A 19473-nucleotide genomic window follows, 5' to 3' on the forward strand; every position below is an offset into this window, starting at 1 on the left:
CATCCTGAAGCTACGCAGCCAGCTTTGGCTCTCTATGTGCCCGTGATTCTTTCACAGGTTCAGTGGTTGTCCTTCCCTTAACTTGATGTTGTCTTCTAAGAAGGCTCTAAAAATATGAAAGCATCAACCTGTAATATTTACTGGTGAAACGTTAGGGTCAGAAAGCCCTGTGTAGCTGCAGCGGGAGATGACATTGGGCTGATGGAAAGCATGAAGATGATGAAGCAACCAAAGACCGCTAATTGGACGAAATGAGGTGTGAAAAAAGAGAAACCTTAAGCCAAGAATGTGATTGAAAGCACTTGAGTGACTAAGCTGATCCTAATAAGATCTACGGGACACAGAGTAGTGATATCTGTTAAACTGCAGTACATTACAGTGTATTGCAAGGCCAGTGTTGGGGAGTAACGGAATACATGTACCGCCGTTACGTATTTAAAATACAAAATATGAGTAACTGTATTCCGTTACAGTTACCGTTTAAAAAGGTGGTATTTAGAATACAGTTACTTTGTTGAAATAAATGGATTACACGGCGGTACTTCCCTGTTTCATATTGTGGCGGGTCAGGACTGTTTGGGTTTTGTTTGACAGCTACGTTCTGTTGTTCCAGGCAGCGTTACGGTTGCCATGGTTACAGGGTGACGCTCTCTCTCTGCGCCTTTTTGTTGTTGTTGTGCTAAGCTAATAGGCAGAATGCTACAGGTATAGCTCTAAAGAATGTAGCATCATGGGCAGTGTAGTCCGTGCTGCAGGGAGAATGGACTGCCATACACGTGATGTGTCTGTGAGCGAGGGAGGGAGAAAAAGGAAAAGTACGAGCTGTCATCGAGCAGAAACGGGAGCTGGAAGCATGTAAATATAATAATAACCACTGCAGCCAAGAAGAGTGCCTGACGAGCCCAGCTGTAAGTAAGCTATTAAGACTCGACTGTACACCGTGTTCGTGTTTTCCTCCAAAAACAATAAGTTCTGTTGGAGCAGCCTTTCAACGCCTCTCTCTGTCTCTGCTAGCAAAGTTGACCCAGACAACAAAGTAAAGCTAGTTTTCAGCTACGAGCCCGACACAGAACCCACCGTATTAGCCAGAGGTCCCTTTACTACGGTTCGGAGCCGCGGACCTTCAGTAACAGTAATAAATCACAGCAATAGTACATTCATGTAGTTGTAAACAGCATGATAATATATTAAGTAATCCAAAGTATTCAGAATACGTTACTCTCATTGAGTAACGTAACGGAATACGTTACAGAATACATTTTGGGGCATGTATTCTGTAATCTGTAATGGAATACATTTTAAAAGTAACCTTCCCAACACTGTGCAAGGCATTGGCAGTTTTGGACACAACAATGTGTCGATTCCCTCTGATATGTTGGTTCAATCCTGCTGCCTGTGTGTTGTTGAGAATGACATCATCAGATAAATGAAGAAATCCAAAAGAAGAACATCTGAGAGTACAGTGAATACACACAGACACACACAGTATTTGGACAATCCTAATTAATTCCAATTAAAGATGCAAAAAAAAAAAAGAGCCACATCTTTGATTAAGCAGCAGTCGGGCTCCTTGTTGGTTTGCGATGTCCTCCTCTGACACAGCCCAGTTATGGGGAGAAGGAAGGACACAGAAACTGTTGTAATTAATACAGAAATGCTTCATGTGAGATATTTCTAATTAGTCCCCAGTTCCTCCCTCTGTTGGATCAGACACACTTCGGTTTGGCTGTTCCACAGGATGCAAAGGAATTACAGACTAATTACACAGAGACGGGCGCTGGGATTCATCGGGCAAATTAACATATGAGCTAATTAGCATACGATGGAACTAATGAGTAATAATGTAACCAATTACATGGGCGGGGCCATCTCATTCTACTTTTGGAGAAAATTACGCTTGGAGGAGAATGCATTGTTTTAGTCACAGACAAAGACGAGAACAGGAGAAGGTACAGTCAGGTTTCCATGTTCACTGTGCAGCAGCCTTACTGCCCTGCTCAGGGGCGGCTCTAAATAATTGGAGGTGGTGATGAATGTTAGTATTTTAAGCAACAGCTTTGCAGGCTCAAACAGTTCTGAGAATACTGAGAAACTAGTACATTTTTAGATCAAATGTAGGGTTTTCAGCAATAGGGCAGAAAAACAAATAAAGCCGTATAAGAAGAAAACAGACAAATGAATACAAAGTAAACGATACGTTTAGTGGATCTCAGAGTAGTGAATGTTTTTAACTGCTTGTGTCCACAAGTGGTGACAGGATTGTTTCATCTATTGAATCACAGGCTCTCTGGTACCCAATCCAGGTTGGTCTGCCTGGTCTTAGAGTCCTGTTTACTGCTCTATGTCATGGTTGGCTCTGGGTTTTTTGTCCCAGCATTCTGAGTTTGGTGATGTGAGGCGATGATGACAAATTCATTGAATTCCACCTTCATAGTAACTGTATACAGTATAAGCAGTGCACAGTCAGTGTAGGACAGCGGTCCCCAACCCCCGGGCCTCGGACCGGTACTGGTCCATGAGTCGTTTGGTACCGGGCCGCGAGAGTTGAGGCTCAGGTGTGAAATGTATAGTTTTCAGGGTTTTTATCGGTTTTCAGCGTTATTTTGTTATCGTTTTTATCGTTTACTCGGTTTTCCTGGGTCTTTTCACGTGTGTTATGAATAAATCTTCTTTTTTTCGGTACCGGTACTAGTTTTATTTTGTTGTATTTATCCACGACACCTTAAAGGCCGGTCCGTGAAAATATTGTCGGGCATAAACCGGTCCGTGGCGCAAAAAATGGTAATGGACTGATTCTTATATAGCGCTTTTCTACTCTCTCGGAGCACTCAAAGTGCTCTATACAACATGCCACATTCACCCAATCACTTGCCCAAGGATACTTGACATGCAGACTGGAGGAGCCAAGGATCGACCCACCAACCTTCCGATCAGTAGGTGACCTGCTCTACCTCCTGAGCTACAGCCACCCCACAAAGGTTGGAGACCGCTGGTGTAGAGGACAGAAACTCGTGAAACATCTCCCGACATCTTGTTGAACTCAGGTGCCTGAATCCACAAAGAGCAGCTGATCACAGTCTGCACAATAAGAAAAATGGAGCTCTCCATAGAATTTATTCTGAACTGATTTTAGGGTTTTGGAGGCCAAGTGACTCTAGAGAGTGACTTTAAGTGACAGAAAATAATCGTTTCTATTTTACTTCTGCTCATATTCTACTGATTCAAGCTGAGTACCTTTATTACAAACAATATTGAGACTGAAAAGGTTTCTATTCCTGTCTACAAATATTATTTTATTATTACATTAATATAGCACCAGGTCTGGTTCATTTTGCATAAAAATAGGTGGAAAGTTTCTTCAAGGAGCTTTTCTTACTTTCTCACTTTGAGTACATTTCAAAGCCAGTACTTTTTCTTTTACTTTCACAAAAGTTGAAGTGCTTATTCAACGTCTTTACTAGAGTATTTTTAACACTAGTATCTGTGATTTGCCACCTGTGCTCAGCACAGATGTTTCTATGCTGATCACTTGGTTATGGCGTTCCACGTATGCCCTGCCTGCTAGCATCTTACACCCTGCTGTTATGTGCTGGATTGTCTCAGGGTCTTTACACAGCCTGCACCTGGGGTCTTGCCTGGTGTGATAGACCCCAGCCTCTATGGATCTTGTGCTCAGAGCTTGTTCCTGTGCTGCCATGATTAGTGCCTCTGTGCTGTCTTTCAGTCCAGCTTTGTCCAGCCACTGGTAGGACTTCTGGATATCAGAGAATTCCTCTGTCTGCCGGTGGTTCATACTGTGCAGGGTCCTGTCTTTCTCTTGCTCCTCTTCTTTTTTGGGTTTCTGAATAGAATAGAATAGAATAGAATAGAATAGAATAGAATAGAATAGAATAATCCTTTAATTGTCCCACAGGTGGAAATTTGGTTGTAACAGCAGCAGAAGAAAAGCACATATACAAACAAAACATGACACAGAACGGAAACACACAATTTTTACAGAAATAACTATTTACATCATGGACTATAGTTACAAAAAACAGAGTACTGTACAGTTATTAAGATTGATTAGTGCAAATTACAGCGCAGATGTAAACATCTATGATTGTTGGGAGCAGGTCTGATTGTACAGTCTGACAGCTGCAGGGAGGAAGGAGCTGCAGAAACGCTCCTTCATGCATCGAGGATGCAGCAGTCTGTCACTGCAGCAGCTCTGCAGCAACATCTACATGCATGAGCTGGGAGACTCTGTCCATCAGAGATGTTATTTTGGCCTTTCTGTCTCCCACCACCTGCACTGGGTCCAGGGTGCATCCCAGAACAGAGCTGGCCTTCCTGATGAGTTTATCCAACCTCTTCCTGTCAGCTGCTGATAAACTGCTGCTCCAACATACCACACTGTAAAAAATGACAGATGCCACCACAGAGTCATAGAAGGTCTTTAAAAGCGCTCCCTGGACTCCACATGACCTCAGCCGCCTCAGCAGGTAGAGTCTGCTCTGAGCCTTCCTGTAAACAGCATCAGTGTTGTGGCTCCAGTTTATTATTCAGGTGAACACCCAGGTACCTATAAGAGTCCACTATCTCAACGTCCACTCCCTGGATGTTCACCGCTGTCAGTGTGGTGGGTCTGCGTCTCTGGAAGTCCACCACCAACTCCTTGGTTTTCCCGGCGTTGATCAGCAGGTGGTTCTGCTGACAGAACTGTAACGGACTGGTTCTTATCTTATCTTGAGCGCTCCATGAGAGAAAAAAAAGAAAATCTATGATCAGATAACATTTAAAAACCAATTTCTTCAATAACCTGTAACAGTCTTTAGCATTATACTGACAGGTTGTTTGTGCATGTTTTGAATGTACAAGGTGTTGAATTTATATATAGCTGTATATTCTAGCACACAATGCAGAAGTGCATAATTCATGACGAAAGTATATTTATTTATATAAAGTAAAAGCACAAAATTAGGTACCAGTACTAATACTAGTGGTTCCTACGAAATGATTCTTGATTTTATTTTTAGCAGATAAATGTTTTCATTGTAAATATTCAGCGTCATTTCATTCAAACTATATTTATATATGATCGGAGGATCAGATGAAATCAATTCGGTCATTGTGTGTGTCTGCTGCCCTCTAGTGGTACAAAACATCATTGTATTGTGAAATCAAAGGAGAGCCGCAACACTGTGGAAGCCCTTTATTACTTTTCCAACCTCACAGGAAGCTAAGAGAGCCAACAGCTTATCAAATCACAGAACAAGACATTTACAGGACATATCCATACATTTTAAAACTGACAGTTTAAGCCATGCACGGGCTCTCATCTTGGCAAGACAAACAACCAGAGATACATTTGCATAAATGTAAAAGCTAATATGAAACTATGCATTTAGGCATTAAAGTTTTTTTTTAATTTCTATAGACAGAACGCAGTAAAAGGTCCACACAGTGCATTAAATCATATAGCTCACATGGCTGCTTTATAGGGAAGAGAACATTAGCATACAGTTCATGTCAGTTTTTAAACTTTGTGTTTATCCACATGTAAAACAGTCCGTGCAGTGAGCAGGTGGTGAAGAATTTGATGGGTGAAACATTGGATTTAATGTCCCACATGAAATATTAAATGTCAGTGTGTCTGATTAATTTGACTTTGATTTATTTATTTATTTATTTTTAGCTTAAATGAACTTTCAGGACAAAATGTTCCAAAGACCACCTTTTCTTATCAGAATCCAAGCACCAAACTGTGGTGTATTCACAATTGAATAATTGTCCCTGGTGCATTTGTTGTGCATTTGTTTGTTGTATGTGTTTATTGTTCAATTGTGTAATAATTGTGTAATTACATGTTACGCACTGGCAATAAAGTGAGTAAAGAGTTCTTATCGCACACAGTTGTCCCGCGTACTTACTCCGATTCAGAGAAAGAATCACACGTGGTGTCAGAAGTGCTGTGTGACTAAGACATCTGCCAAGAGTGAGGAGAAGTGGAAGGTGAAAAGGAAATGCCAAATGACGATGCAGACGATCGTCCGAGGGCAGGAGTTAGCATTGCGGCTAGCACTCCCAGCACTATCCAACCACTGGTGCTCTGACAAACCATCCTACTTTGGCAAAACATCCTACCGTAAGTAGTTTCTGCACATTTCTGCTGTCACAGAGTCATTCCAGCACAAATTTAAGTCGGTATGACGGTTTGCCACTTAACGTTGCCCATAATAGTATGCTTGTAGCTCATATTCTTAAAGACAGGATGGTTCGCCACTTCATTTTACCCGTTAAAGTATGCTTATAGGCCACATTCACAAAGGTAGGACGGTTTGGCACTTAATTTTGTGTTGTGCACATGCGCAGAAACAACGGGTAGGATGGTTTGCCAGAACACCGGAGCCCTTTGATTTGATTTGACAAGATGGGTCCGTCGCTTCGAGAGATTTTGTCATTCATGCATTCATGACTGCCTTTCACGCATTAGCAGAGCACTGTAACTACGGACCGCTCCACGATGAGCTGATAAGACACAGAATAGTAGTGGCTTGGCCGACACGAGGCTGTCTGAGCGCATGCATATTGAAAAAGACTTGAACTTGGATAAAGCTATAAATACGGCCAGGCCGTCAGAAGAAATCTAAAAGCAACAGTCAGCTTTGAGAAGTGAAACAAATGTGATGCGAGTAAATGTGAATGCAGTTGACAGAGTGATACAAAAGCACGACAAAACAAAGTTCAACATGTTCAAAAATAAAACTGTCAAAACACAACAGCAATATAGCAAGAGACAAAGTAACACATGAGTGCCCAGCAAATGATGTAAAATGTCGTTTATAAAAAAAGGTCACTACCAGCATGTCTGCAGACAAAGCAAGACAGTACAAAGTACTGAGGAGGAAGAGGACGGCCAGGCGTGGTCAGCCAACATACAAGTGAAAGATGCAAAAATCACTTTCAAACTGGATACTGGAGCAGATGTGACTGTATTAGCTGACTCGGACTTGTCAAAGATCTTTGCTAACAAACAAAGACCAGTTCTCCAGCAGCCAGAAAGATCTTTGTTAGGTTCTGGAAAAACACCGCTGGACGTTGCAGGTTTTGCAAAGCTACAGCTCAACTACGGAGAAAAACAAACAACAGAGAAGGTCTATGTTGTAAGAAACCTGAGCACTCCACTGCTAGGCCTGCCTGCCGTTACAGCTCTTGGCCTGCTGGTGCGAGTTGATGTGGTTTCAGTGGATACTCTGAAGACTACTTACCCTAAACTTTGCAATGGTCTAGGGAAAGTGCAGCGAGTCTATCATATTAAACTCAAACCAAACGCTGTGCCGTACTCGCTCAAAACTCCGAGAAGGCTTCCTCTGCCTCTAATGGGAAGGGTAAAGGAGGAACTCCAACGAATGGAAGAACTTGGTGTCATTACCCGAGTTGAAGAACCAACGGATTGGTGTGCCGGCATGGCACGATCTGATATCGTCGTGTTGGTGTTGTTCCCAGATCATCATACTAAAGGTTGTTCCAGGATCAACATTGCAAGTGACCAATCAGAATGTTGTGATGTCATACTTTTGCGACTTCAGGAAAAACCGGCATAAAACAAAAAACTGTACTTAAGCTGCAAGAAACCGCCTTTGTCCGCCGATCAACGGACCCTGACCCTAACCCTAACCCTAACCTTTTGATAAACGGTAAGCAAAATTGATACTGTCCTTGCAACACTGGAATTTCATAAATGCACGAATGGGTTGGCGCGCAAAAGAATAACGTCACAACAATGTGATTGGTCACTTGCAATGTTGAACCTGGAACAACATTTTCATGATGATCTGGGAACGACACCAACACGACGATATCAGATCATCCTGCCGGCATGGTTGTTGTTCCAAAGACTTTGTGTAGACTTTACTGGACTAAATGAGTATGTGTGCAGGGAGAAATATGTGCTGCCATCGGTTGAACAAATCTCGGAATGCTCGCAGGAGCCAAAGTGCAAACTGGACGCTAACATGGGCTCCTGGCAGATTCGCCTGTCCGATGAGTCTGCCAAACTCACCTCCTTCATCACACCCTTTGGGCGGTTCCATTTTAATCGCCTACCGTTCGGGATCAACTCAGCGCCTGAACACTTTCAGCGGAGGTCATTGAGGGTCTCGAAAGAGTGGTGTGTCACATTGAAGATGTGTTGGTGCGGGGACGTAACCATCAGGAGCACGATTCCCATCTCCATGCTACACTGCTAAGATTGGAAAAAGCAGGCATAATGCTGAATGTTGAAAAATGGCGGAGCCAACTAATGTGTCAGAGTTGCACATTTTTCTGTGCATGGTGACTCAAGTGGGCAAGTTCTTCCCCCATTTAGCTGAAAAAGCCCTGCAAGATATTCTTTCCAAATATAATCCATGGTACTGGGGAACGGACCAAGCGAGAGCTTTCAAAACATTAACAGATGCCCTGACCTCACCTCCAGTGCTTAGGGCTGGATATCGTCACTGATTTCTAGAATCGATTCGATTCCGATTCACAAGGTCCCGCATCGAGTCGATCCACGATTTGATTCTATTCTATTCGATTCTATTCCGATTCGAATCAGGGAAATTTTGCCTCAGACAGTCAGAAATATTATAATTCTGAAGAAGGAAATCAAGGTGTTGTAAAATGTAAAGCTCGTGCACGCCAAACAGTGTGGTGGCCCTGGCTGAGTCAACAAAACTCTGAGATGGTGCTCAAATGCAGAACATGCATTCAAGAAAGACACAATCACAGTGAGCCACTCATGCCAACAGGATACCCTGCCCGCCCATGGCAGAGTGGGGGAAACGTACCTTCTTGCTGTTGACTAGCACTCTAGATTTGTTGAGATTGCTTTGTTAAACAAAATCAAACGATGTCATTACCCACCTGAAATCTTTCTTCGCCCGTCATGGCATCCCAGAGGTCCTCATGTCTGATAATAGGCGACAGTATTCAGGTCAAACCTTTGCAGACTTCACAACAGCGTACGGCTTTAAGCACATCATAAGCAGCCCTAAGTTTCCGCAAAGTAATGGAGAAGCAGAACATGCTGTGCAGACTGCAAAACATCTTCTGAAAAAAGCAGCTGATTCTTATCGAACTCTTCTTGCCTATAAAGCTACACCACTGCACCACGTCTGCGAACCACACTGCCGATACCATCGCAGCTGGAGCCGACACTGCCACTGCTCGCTCCAAAGGAAAGGGAGAAAAGAAATATTCAGTTTTTGTTTAAAAAGGGAGATGTGGTGTATTCATAGTTGTCCCTGGTTGTGGCATCGCAAGAAATGTTGTTTTTATAAATACATGGGTATGCATAACAGTTATTATTCATAGATACCTACATCCTAAGTTCCTGTTATTCATCTGAAAGAAGCAGAATGAGTGTTGTTACAATAGTGATGCCAGGAGAGGCAGCGTGGTTCTGTGTTACATTAATGCTGTAAGAAAGAAGAAGAGAGCGTCCTGTAGGATGTTCTGATGTTCTGAACATGTGCTGAAAAGAAGGTTCAGTAAACAAGTGGCAGCGATACTCCGGTGCAAGGCTCAGTTATTTATTTTTGTTTTTGAAGATGCAACATTGCTACATTTGTTCTTCGATTGTGTAATTGTGTGTTGCACACTGGCAATGCATGCAGGGGAAATAAAGTGAGTAACGAGTTGGTCTCAGTGCACACAGTTGTCCCGCGTACTTATTCCGATTCAGAGCAAGAATCACACACAAACTGTAACATGAATGGAGTTAACAAGGAGCACATTACTGGTTTAATGGTACAGTCACAGTAATTGGGCAAAGAACTGCACATCAAGACAGGAAGGTACCAGTGGAAGCAACAGCTGAAGTCAATATGACATCACAAGAGATTAAAACACCGATCCTGTGGTAAATATCAGCAACACTGGACCTCTGTATATTCTCTTTACTGTTTACATTTGAAATGTTTTTGCTTTAGTTCTTCAACCACGTGGCGCGTCAGTGTGGTCATTCTTTACTTTAGCTTGAGCCGAGTGATTCTTCTCCTATATTGGTCCAATGGTCATGCTTGAAAGTGCACTAAAAGCCATCATAAAACATTAAGTGCATTCATTTTGACAAGAGTCACTACAAACAAATGGAAATGAGCACAGTATGCACCAGCTGCAGCACAGTGCAAGCAAAAAAACTACTCGGGTCATCAGTTTTTAACAGTTTAGTTTTAATACCTGAAACATTTGCACGTCATGTCAACAGTAGCTACATAAAAGCTCTATACTGACAGTTTTACACGTTAAATTCTTAAACAGCCAACAGTCTGTGTTGGATTGTCTTTTGGATAAACTCTGATAGTCACAACCTCAACATTCAGCAGTATTGAACCAAAACAGGAAGCTCTCTGCTGTAACAAAAACACCAGGAAAAGCTTTCTGGAAAAATGGTTTTAAATACTAAACCATGGCTTCATTATGATGATGAATACAGCAACTACAGTGTGTTAGTCGATTCAATTTCTCTTCTGAAGAACTGACCAATGGGTGTAAATGTTGTGAAGTTAACTCGTAGATGAAGATAATATGACAGGCAGAGAAAAAAACGGCGCCCAACCAATGGGAATCCAGTTCAGTGGATTTCAGCTGATTTATCAACGAACGAATAGCTAACTGGTAACTCAGTGGAGCAGACTAAACCATAGCAATGTCTGTCTTCCACTGAAAGCCTCGTGAACTCTTTATGGACATCTTTGCAGTTCTTTCAGGAGGAAGAAGCGTTAGCATTTTTTTTAAACTAAGCATTTCAAATTTGCAGCAAAGAGGAAAAATATCTTAAAATGTTTTCTACAGTAACAATCAAAATATTTACTGACAAACACCAGGAGTGAAAGTAAACCTTGCTAGGTTGTGAGCATCATTAATAAAGGTAATTACTCTTTTCAGGGTTGCGGGGGGCGCTGGAGCCTATCCCAGCTGTCATAGGGCGAGAGGCGGGGTACACCCTGGACAGGTCGCCAGTCTAACACACAGGGACAGACAACCATTCATTCACACATTCACACCTAGTGGCAATTTGGATTATCCAATTAACCTATCCCCACAAGCTGCATGTCTTTGGAAGGTGGGAGGAAGCCGGAGCACCCGGAGGGAACCCACGCAAACACGGGGAGAACATGCAAACTCCACACAGAAAGACCTGATGGTGGAATTGAACTCAGGACCTTCTTGCTGTGCGGCAACAGTGCTAACCACCGTGCCACCGTGCTGCCCCAGTTCATGAAATTACTTAAGCAACTTAGTGCAGTGGACGGGTAAGGCCGAGCTGATTTGAAGTCATTTACAATCTGCTGGGAAATATTTTCACTTATCTGCAGTCGTTGAGCTCATAAGAACATCTGCATGGAGATCGTATAAAAGAAATATCTATGGATTAAAGGTAACATACGGAGACAATTTTATTCAACATTACTGGTTACATTTCTGACACACAGGTTGAAGCTTGGAGAAGAACGTTAAATTTAACACACTGAAGAGCTAAAGAAATGCCGTCTTCACTGGACCTTAATTTCTCGTCATCTCACATTTTGATAACAGTGATTAGGGGATAAACACACGTTAAGAATAATTTGTTATGTGCATGGATAAAATCATACATGCAGCACTTGGAAAGAAAGCAACTGGGCATCTTTATGACTCTTTTATTTATTGTGTATCTTTGCATTTGGGATTTTTTAGACACTTTTTTTTCTCGGTTACTTTTTTGGCCTGTGTGGTCTTGTGTGGCATTTTCTCTCATAGTGATATTGTTCAGGAATGTTGTGTTTGCCATTAAATGCCATCATACATGCATTACACACAGTGATGCGTCTGTGTCCTTTGAAGCCATTACAGTGGCCGTCATGCACACGTGCAGCTTGGCTTCCTGTGCGTTTCTTGCTACGTCCTGCAGAGTTGGATGCTGGGGTTGGTACACTCCTTGAGTCACTTTGATGGGGGGAGAAGAAAATGGGGAAGAAGTCGAGATAGAGGAGGAGGGTGAGGAGTAAGATTAGCCGAGGTGGACGTGATGGAGGTGAAGACGAGGTGATGCTGACACGAAGCCCACGGTGGACTCATGTTAACGTGGTGTGCTGACGTGGCTAGAAGAAGGGAGGAGACGACTCAGATTCAGAGATGGGATAAAAGTTTTGTGAGGACAAGGAAATGGAAGGAAATGAAGAGGACGGAGGAGTTTTTCAGCAAAGAGTTGAGGAACGACAGGTAGGCACATCTGAAGGAGGCAGAGGAGGCTGAAGGTGAAGAAGCAGTGGAGGAGCAGGAAGAGGACGCGTTTTGGAGGTCATCAGTGGCATCTGTGCAGTGAGAAGTGGACAGATCGAGCTAGGCTTTAATCATAGAAGCACGCAAAGCAACAACACAATGCTTTACTGCTTCTGCTGACAGCCTGCAAACACACCGCGGGTTACAACAAATCAGGAGAACATCACTTGATCTCAGCACTAATACCTGTTATCACTACAGCTTTAGTCAACCCCCTTCTAGAGGTTATTCTTGACATACTATATTCATCTGCTGTAAGGCCTGCTCACAGAGTTAATACATAATGTTTTACTTTTGAATTTATATTTCAAACATTTCTCCCTGATGAATACAGTAAAACTGAAGTCATTAAGCAGAGGATTCAGCTGCATGTTACATGTTATTCTGTCTATATTGAGCTTGTTGTGCAGGATTTAAGTTTCTGCACCTGTTATCATCCACCTCTTAACTCTGATGTCATTCGCCATTTCCAGGTCAAACTCTTGTTTGGTTCCCAAACTACAAGAAACCAGAAAAGTTCAAAAGGGTTAAAATGGCCCAAATTCTTCAATAACATGTTCAGTGTGGCTGCTCTCCCAGGTGTTACAGTGAAGTTGGTTAGCTGCCAAATAATGTTGGCTTTCACATACAAGGTCTTAAATAATCAGGCCCCACCTTATAGTACCGTATCACTCCACATGAGAACTTTGCTCTCAGACTGCAGGCTTATTTGTGGATATTTAAAAGTAGAATGGGAGGCAGAGCCTTCAGTTTTCAGGCCCCTCTTCTGTGCAACCAGCTTCCAGTTTGGATTCAGGAGACAGACACTATCTCTACTTTTAAGACCAGGCTCCTTTTTGACAAAGCTGGATCAGTTATGCTGCAGTAGACTGGTTGCTGGAGGCGTTTCTTCTTTTCTCACCATGTGTTTATAAATCACTCTGTTTTGGAGTTTGCATGTGTTTTGTCTCTAGGGGCCACCGTAGATTTATGCAGTTAAACTAATTTCTAGAATAGAAACCAATGAGCAGTTTATTTTAAAGACCTGTGTTTTTTCTCTTTTATTATTTCTCATTAAGTACATACAAAAGTATTTCCTATCGGAGTAATCAATGGATCAATAGATTATTTGATTACTAAAATAATCAATAGCTGCAGCCCTTTTTCAGTGCATCACTAAACAAGAACGGTAAAACATTCACGCAGTGCTTAAAGGATGGGAAACCTCTTCATGCCATGAACAGGAAGTGAATCAGTGGCAGATGTTTCCACAGAATATTCATTTTTGTAAATGATGAATCCTGATGTGTTTGCGTCTAAAGAAATGGAGTTCTGAACTCAGAAAAACTCACTGCCAGATGAAGGATAGTTGTACAGGTTACATGCAGGTCAAGATTCACTCACTGATGTAGAAACTTCAAATTTGTCTAGTTTCAAGACATTATATGTTTAATTTTGATATGGGAGATGTCACTAAATCTCAGGGAGTGTATCTTGACAGTACAGGGTACATGTAGAGACTTTAGGATGACACACATCTGAAAAAAGAAGAACAGGACAAAAATCCACTGCAGAACACACATTCAAAACTCAAGTGCAGTGAAACTCAATTTAAGGTAATTTCCTCGTCCATTATTACACAGCTATCCTGCTCCGTTTGGATCACTTTGTGGACTCTCTCTCTACACACAGGTAGGTAGGTAGTAGGGGTGCAACGATACACTAAATTCACGGTTCGGTTCGATACTTTGGTGTCACGGTTCGATATTTTTTCGATACAAAAAAAATGTTCATGCCTTTTTAATTTGTCATTTATTAAAATTATAAATATATATTTTAACTCAAAAGTACAGTTTTTAAATTTAATGTTGCTGAAACAACAAAATAATAAATCTATCTGATGGAGAAATCCCTCATCTTTGGAAAAGAGAGTTTATTACAGAGAAATGTCTCTTTCCAAAATAAAAGCTCTACTATACGCTTCTTCTGGGCTATATTCTCAGCAGCATATTAAACATATCAGGTCCCCATAAGGAGAATCATGTGCTAACGGCTGTCTAAATGACTCGGGTAAAGTTTGTAGCATGCGTGCTTGTTGTTTTTGTCTGCTTCCACTTGTCTTTGCACGAGGATGATGTCGGAGTAAATGTGCAGTCATATTCGTTGTGTTCCCACTAGTGCTGTCAGCGTTAATCTGAAATGACGTTAACGCCACAACACGGCAAATCTCCATTAACGAGCTACCGCGGATCGCCCTGTGCGTGGGGCTGGATGGTCAACACGTTAACGAGCTAACTGCGCTAACGCACTAGTTCCCACCAATGTGATTGAGCATTGCTGGCACATCCAACATACTGTTTTACTTTTGTCCATGACGCGCTTACCTTCAGGGTCATACGTCACATGAAAACCAAAATAGTTCCAAACGCCAGATCTGAATGAGGGTGGGGGAGGTTCAATTTGCCATGTTGCAACAAGAGCTTAGCTTCTGTCTGCTAGCTTGCCCTGCGCTCAGTGAATCTGTGTTCGACTACTCCGCCTAGGCTGCACTGTCGAGCTCAGATACATTGAGCGCTCAACACAGACAGCACCGTCAGAAGGAAAGTTGATCAAATAAATTTAAAATTTTGTATTGTTCATACATATGCGTACCGAACCGAAAGCACTGTATCGAACGGTTCAATATCGATACGAGTATCGTTGCACCACTAATAAATGACTAAATCGAAAAAGGACTCTTCAGGAACACTCGAGAAAATTAAGTAATCTGATGTGGGCATGGTAGCACAACGAGCTACTGCGGATCGCCTCGTGCGTGGGGCTGGACGGCTAACACGTTAACAAGCTAACTGCGCTAACGCACTAGTTCCCACTGTGGATGTGCCACATCCGACATACTGTTTTACTTTAGTCCATGACGTGCTTACCTTCAGGGTCATACGTCACATGAAAACCAAAATAGTTCCAAGCGTGGGGGAGGTTCAATTTGCCATGTTGCAATGAGCTTAGCTTCTGTCTTGCTAGCTTGCGCTGCGCTCAGTGGATCTGCGCTGACAGTGACAGTGACAGCCTTGGCGGAGTAGTCGAGTGCAGATCCACTGAGCGCTCAACACAGACAGCACCGTCAGAAGAAAAGTTGATAAAATAAATTAAAAATGTTGTATTGTTTGATACATATGCGTACCGAACCGAAAGCACTGTATCGAACGGTTCAATATCGATACGAGTATTGTTGCACCCCTAGTAGGTAGATATAAATGCTTACATTTCTATCATGTATAGCACGGTTTCTGCTTCTCTAATAGCACAGTTATATTGACTCTCGTCCAATATACTTACAAGTACAGGTTTATTCACTTGAGTTAGAGACAACTGAATTGAATTGAAGTTTCAGTATATTTATTATAAAACTATAATTTATGTTTTTGCACTGCGAGGTGCAACTGTAGAAGAATATAATGATGGCTGACACAAAAACACCAAACAAGAATACAAATCCTTGAAACATTAGATGAACTCCTCTTTACTCTACGATGACATCAGGTGTCCTCAGATTCATTTACCTGGCTGGCCTGTTTCTGGGTGAACTGCTGCTGGGCCTTAGGAGCCTTTTCTGGTGATCCAGAGGCACGGTGAGATTTGGCGTGAGATCGCAGAGCAGAAGAGCTGGAGGTGCTGCTGGAGGTCTGCCATTTACAAAGTAAACAAAAGGTTAGTATGAGACAATGGTGGATAAACTACATCAAAGCTAAAAACTATACTGTGTGTTGCTGAAAAACAGGAGGAGATACAGTATTTATTTACAAGATTCAATTAGAAGCAGTCAAGAGCTTTAGATTAAAGCATAAATTAAGATTACAGGTAACATCGGACATTTTATGACACTGTAGAAAAAATAAAAATGCATGAAAATCAATGCTGCTGCCAATCACTGACCCATCTCAGGGGAGCTGCCATTTTTTGTTTCTTTTTGGTTTTTACGATAAAAAAACAAGCAATGAAGCTGTGTCTTCATACTGGCCTTTAACAGGTTAAAATAAAAAGAATTATAACTAATTTTTGGCATCTACTGAAGTAGTTTTAAAAGACTGAGTCATTTAAAGTGGAAGAAATCTTGACTTCTTCTTCTAAAGCAGTAGAAGAGTCTGGATTTTTAAGGATCACCCTCTCTGTACTGTTTTCCTTTTCAAACATCAGCTACAGCAGCAAAGAATTTCCCTAAAAGGCACACATGAAGAAGAAAAAGGCAAACAGCAATGCAGAACCCACACTTGTGTTCAGAAAACCCAGGTTATGGTAGGAAAACAACTTTCCATCGGAGATGTGATTAAATGCATCAGTTTTCTTGTTAATTTTGGGGAGTTTGAAGAGAGGAATTCAAAGCTGGTGCAGTTTTCACAACAAATGAAAGACAAGTTCAAAGAACACAGAGGTAGATGGTAACGCTGCCCACCACCATCCCAGCAGTCTGACGTGAAACCGCTGGGCAGAGGAACATCAGACCTGTTTCTTGACGCCGTTTCGTTCGGCGTCGCGTGCAGTCTGGGGTTTGGCTCTCTTACTCTCAGGTGGATTTGGACCCTTCGTGATCTGAGTCGCTGACCTTTTGGACGGACTTCTCTCTCGTTCTTGTTTGACTTTTCTTTTAAGCTGAGCTTTGTCAGCTGAGTCGCATAAAGAAGCAGGGGCAGTTATGCTCTCCACGCTGATTTCCAGCTGTTTAATCGACTTCTCGAGACTGTCTATAGAGTCGAACGTGTTTTTGCAGAGCTCCTCTACCCGGTTATGTGACTCTGAATGTCTGGTATTAATATAAGAGAAGATATTGTCTCTGTCGCAGGCGTTGCTTTTGTCCAACTTCATTTGTTCCATGTTATTAATTTTAAACATCTGCGATTTATTTGTCTTGGTCTCCTTGGCTGTTGTGCCACATGCTGCTACTTCCTCCTCCTCAACAACAACTTCCTCCCTGTTGTGTTTGCTCCTGTTCCCTGTTCTGATAGCCTGGCTAAATGCTGTCAGTCTCTTTTTAGGGAACTTGAACTTGAATTTCCTTTTTGTCTCAGTTTTTTTAGGTGAAGGTGATTCAGTCTGGCCCTGGTTTTTAAGAACGGCGCTTTTATCAGTTGAAGGTCCTTCATGCTGTATTTGTGGAGGATTCTGACCATCTCCTGTCGTTTGTGATCCCATATTAATATTCGCGATACCACTTTTTCTAATACCCCGTTCCTCTTCCTCCTGGTTTGTCTTTTCCTCATCTGAAATGCTCTCTGGAGAAAAAATCCCATCAGTATCTTCCTCACTCTCAAAGATCGTAGACAGCCGCTTGTAGGCCGACTGAAAGTCCACAGGCTGGTTCAAGAAAACAAAAATAGGTTTTCTGTCAAACTGATCATTACTGTCCTCAAAACCGTGGCCCACATAGGTGGGCTCACCAGCGGTGTCCCGTGATACTGTTTGTATTTGAGAGCCATTCGTCTTGGCTGAGGTTTCCTCTTTGGACTGTGGTCTGACTCTCGTCTTGGAGATTATTCGGCTATATTTACAAATCTGAGGCGGTGGAGGGGGCGGTCCCTCACCAGCCTCATCACAGCTCAGGCTACCTCCGTCTTCTGAGTATTGCAACTGGTTACCAGATACTAGCACTGTTTGCTCCAGGTTCCCCTGCTTGCTGCTACAGTTTACGATGGGTGAAAACGGGGAAGGTTTTGTAACGGAGGTTGGAGTTACACACTCCTGGTCAGGCCTCAGTGACGTATTCAGCTGGACTGGTGGACCTGATGTCCTCTCTTTTTCTCTGGTTTCTAAAGTTACACCTACCATCACATTAGACTTCTTCTCTGACGCTTCTTTGGCGGTTTCATTCATGTCTTTGGGACTTTTGGCACATCCTTGAATGTTTTCTGTTGAAACATTGACCTTCTTTTCTTTTGTGGTTGGCGACGATACCTGTCCAACAAACTCTTTCACTTGATTAGGAGTTCTAACATTTTCTTTCTGTGAAACTCTTCCTACTCTAAGTTCATCTATTTTTATGTCTTTGTCCTGACTTGATGTTGGCTCCTCCTCATCAGTCCGGAAACGTTTAACATCTTTTAAAGTTCCCAGTGGAAATATCTCCACATCCTTTACTGTTGGACAAGAAGGCACTTGTTCAATTACCGTCTCCACTTTGTTCTCAGTCAGACTGTTTTCCCCACCTTCCCTGTTTGCTTTCAGTCCAGCTGCTGCTGTGAGTTTAAGAGGGTCGTCATTTGTAAAGCACAGCTGAGGGTCTGACTGTTGGTCACATGTTGCTAACTCATTAGCTACTTGTGAGTTTAGAGATGTCCTCTCCTTTTTTGCATTTTGTTTATTTCCAACTGATGAGCGATTCTTATTTGTCAGTTCTGTCACCTATGAACAGAAAAGGTAAAATGAAACAACAAAACAAACATATTTTGCCTTTTCTGCACAATAATTACTTTAAATTTACATCCATGTTTTCTCAGTACAATCATTCATTATTTTACTTGTAATACTGCAATGATCAATATTTTAGATATTCAGATTCTGTACATAAAGGTAAACTTTATCAATATTCATTTTCTCTAATATCAAAGTCTCACACTCAGTCTTTCTCTCATTTCAGTTTGATTGTTGACAAACTGAACGGTTTGTATTACAGTCTAGTCCAACTTAACTGAATCAACCATCTGGTACAATTATAGCTATTCTGAACTATGCAGTTTATGAAAACTATGCAGCCCCTTCAGCAACTGAAGAATTTGAAAGTAAATTAAAACAAAATATAATTTTACATTAAATAAAAAAGTTTTAAACTTAATTAAAATAAAACATGTCTTAAATTAAAATAAGTAAACTGTCATGTTTATTAAACACATTTGGACAGTGAAGGAATGTCAGGATTCTTGCTCAGAAAAAGGATCAACATGCTCTGAAGTCAGAGCACAAAAACCTTTTTGTAACAAAATATCGATTTCTGCTGTCCCTGTATCCATACATTATTAGCAAACAAAATATCACCATGCTACACAGTATCCATTTTTTCCCCCACCCCTACAATCAACTATTGATGATTTTTAATGGAAAAGCTCTTGAGACAGAATAAATGACTTTTCCTTAGAGAAGGCTTCGGCACACTAATTCTCTATTGCATGCACGGCGCTGCCACCACCATATTTAACCCATAAACTGATTTGA

General features: G+C 41.8%; 2 protein-coding genes across 3 annotated transcripts in view; both read right to left on the reverse strand.

The window, feature by feature from the left end:
- Positions 1 to 880: 880 nt before the first annotated feature.
- The window catches only part of tmem68 (transmembrane protein 68), a 287792-nt gene continuing 269199 nt past the window's right edge, over positions 881 to 19473 (reverse strand). The window contains exon 10 of the transcript XR_014870818.1: positions 881 to 2795. The gene's annotated coding sequence lies outside the window, so the exon portion shown is untranslated. The remainder of the gene's footprint in view (positions 2796 to 19473) is intronic.
- Positions 10179 to 19473, reverse strand: part of LOC146498450 (uncharacterized) — a 93784-nt gene continuing 84489 nt past the window's right edge. For both annotated transcript variants that reach the window (XM_085141092.1, XM_085141093.1), the window contains 3 exons: positions 16774 to 18666; positions 15834 to 15956; positions 10179 to 12110 (listed from right to left, as the gene is read on the reverse strand). In XM_085141092.1, the coding sequence (XP_084997218.1) occupies positions 12084 to 12110; positions 15834 to 15956; positions 16774 to 18666 (2043 nt within the window). In that variant the 3' untranslated portion in view covers positions 10179 to 12083. The remainder of the gene's footprint in view (positions 12111 to 15833; positions 15957 to 16773; positions 18667 to 19473) is intronic.

Source organism: Neolamprologus multifasciatus, chromosome 18 (genome assembly GCF_963576455.1).
Source record: "Neolamprologus multifasciatus chromosome 18, fNeoMul1.2, whole genome shotgun sequence".
Taxonomy (NCBI): domain Eukaryota; kingdom Metazoa; phylum Chordata; class Actinopteri; order Cichliformes; family Cichlidae; genus Neolamprologus; species Neolamprologus multifasciatus.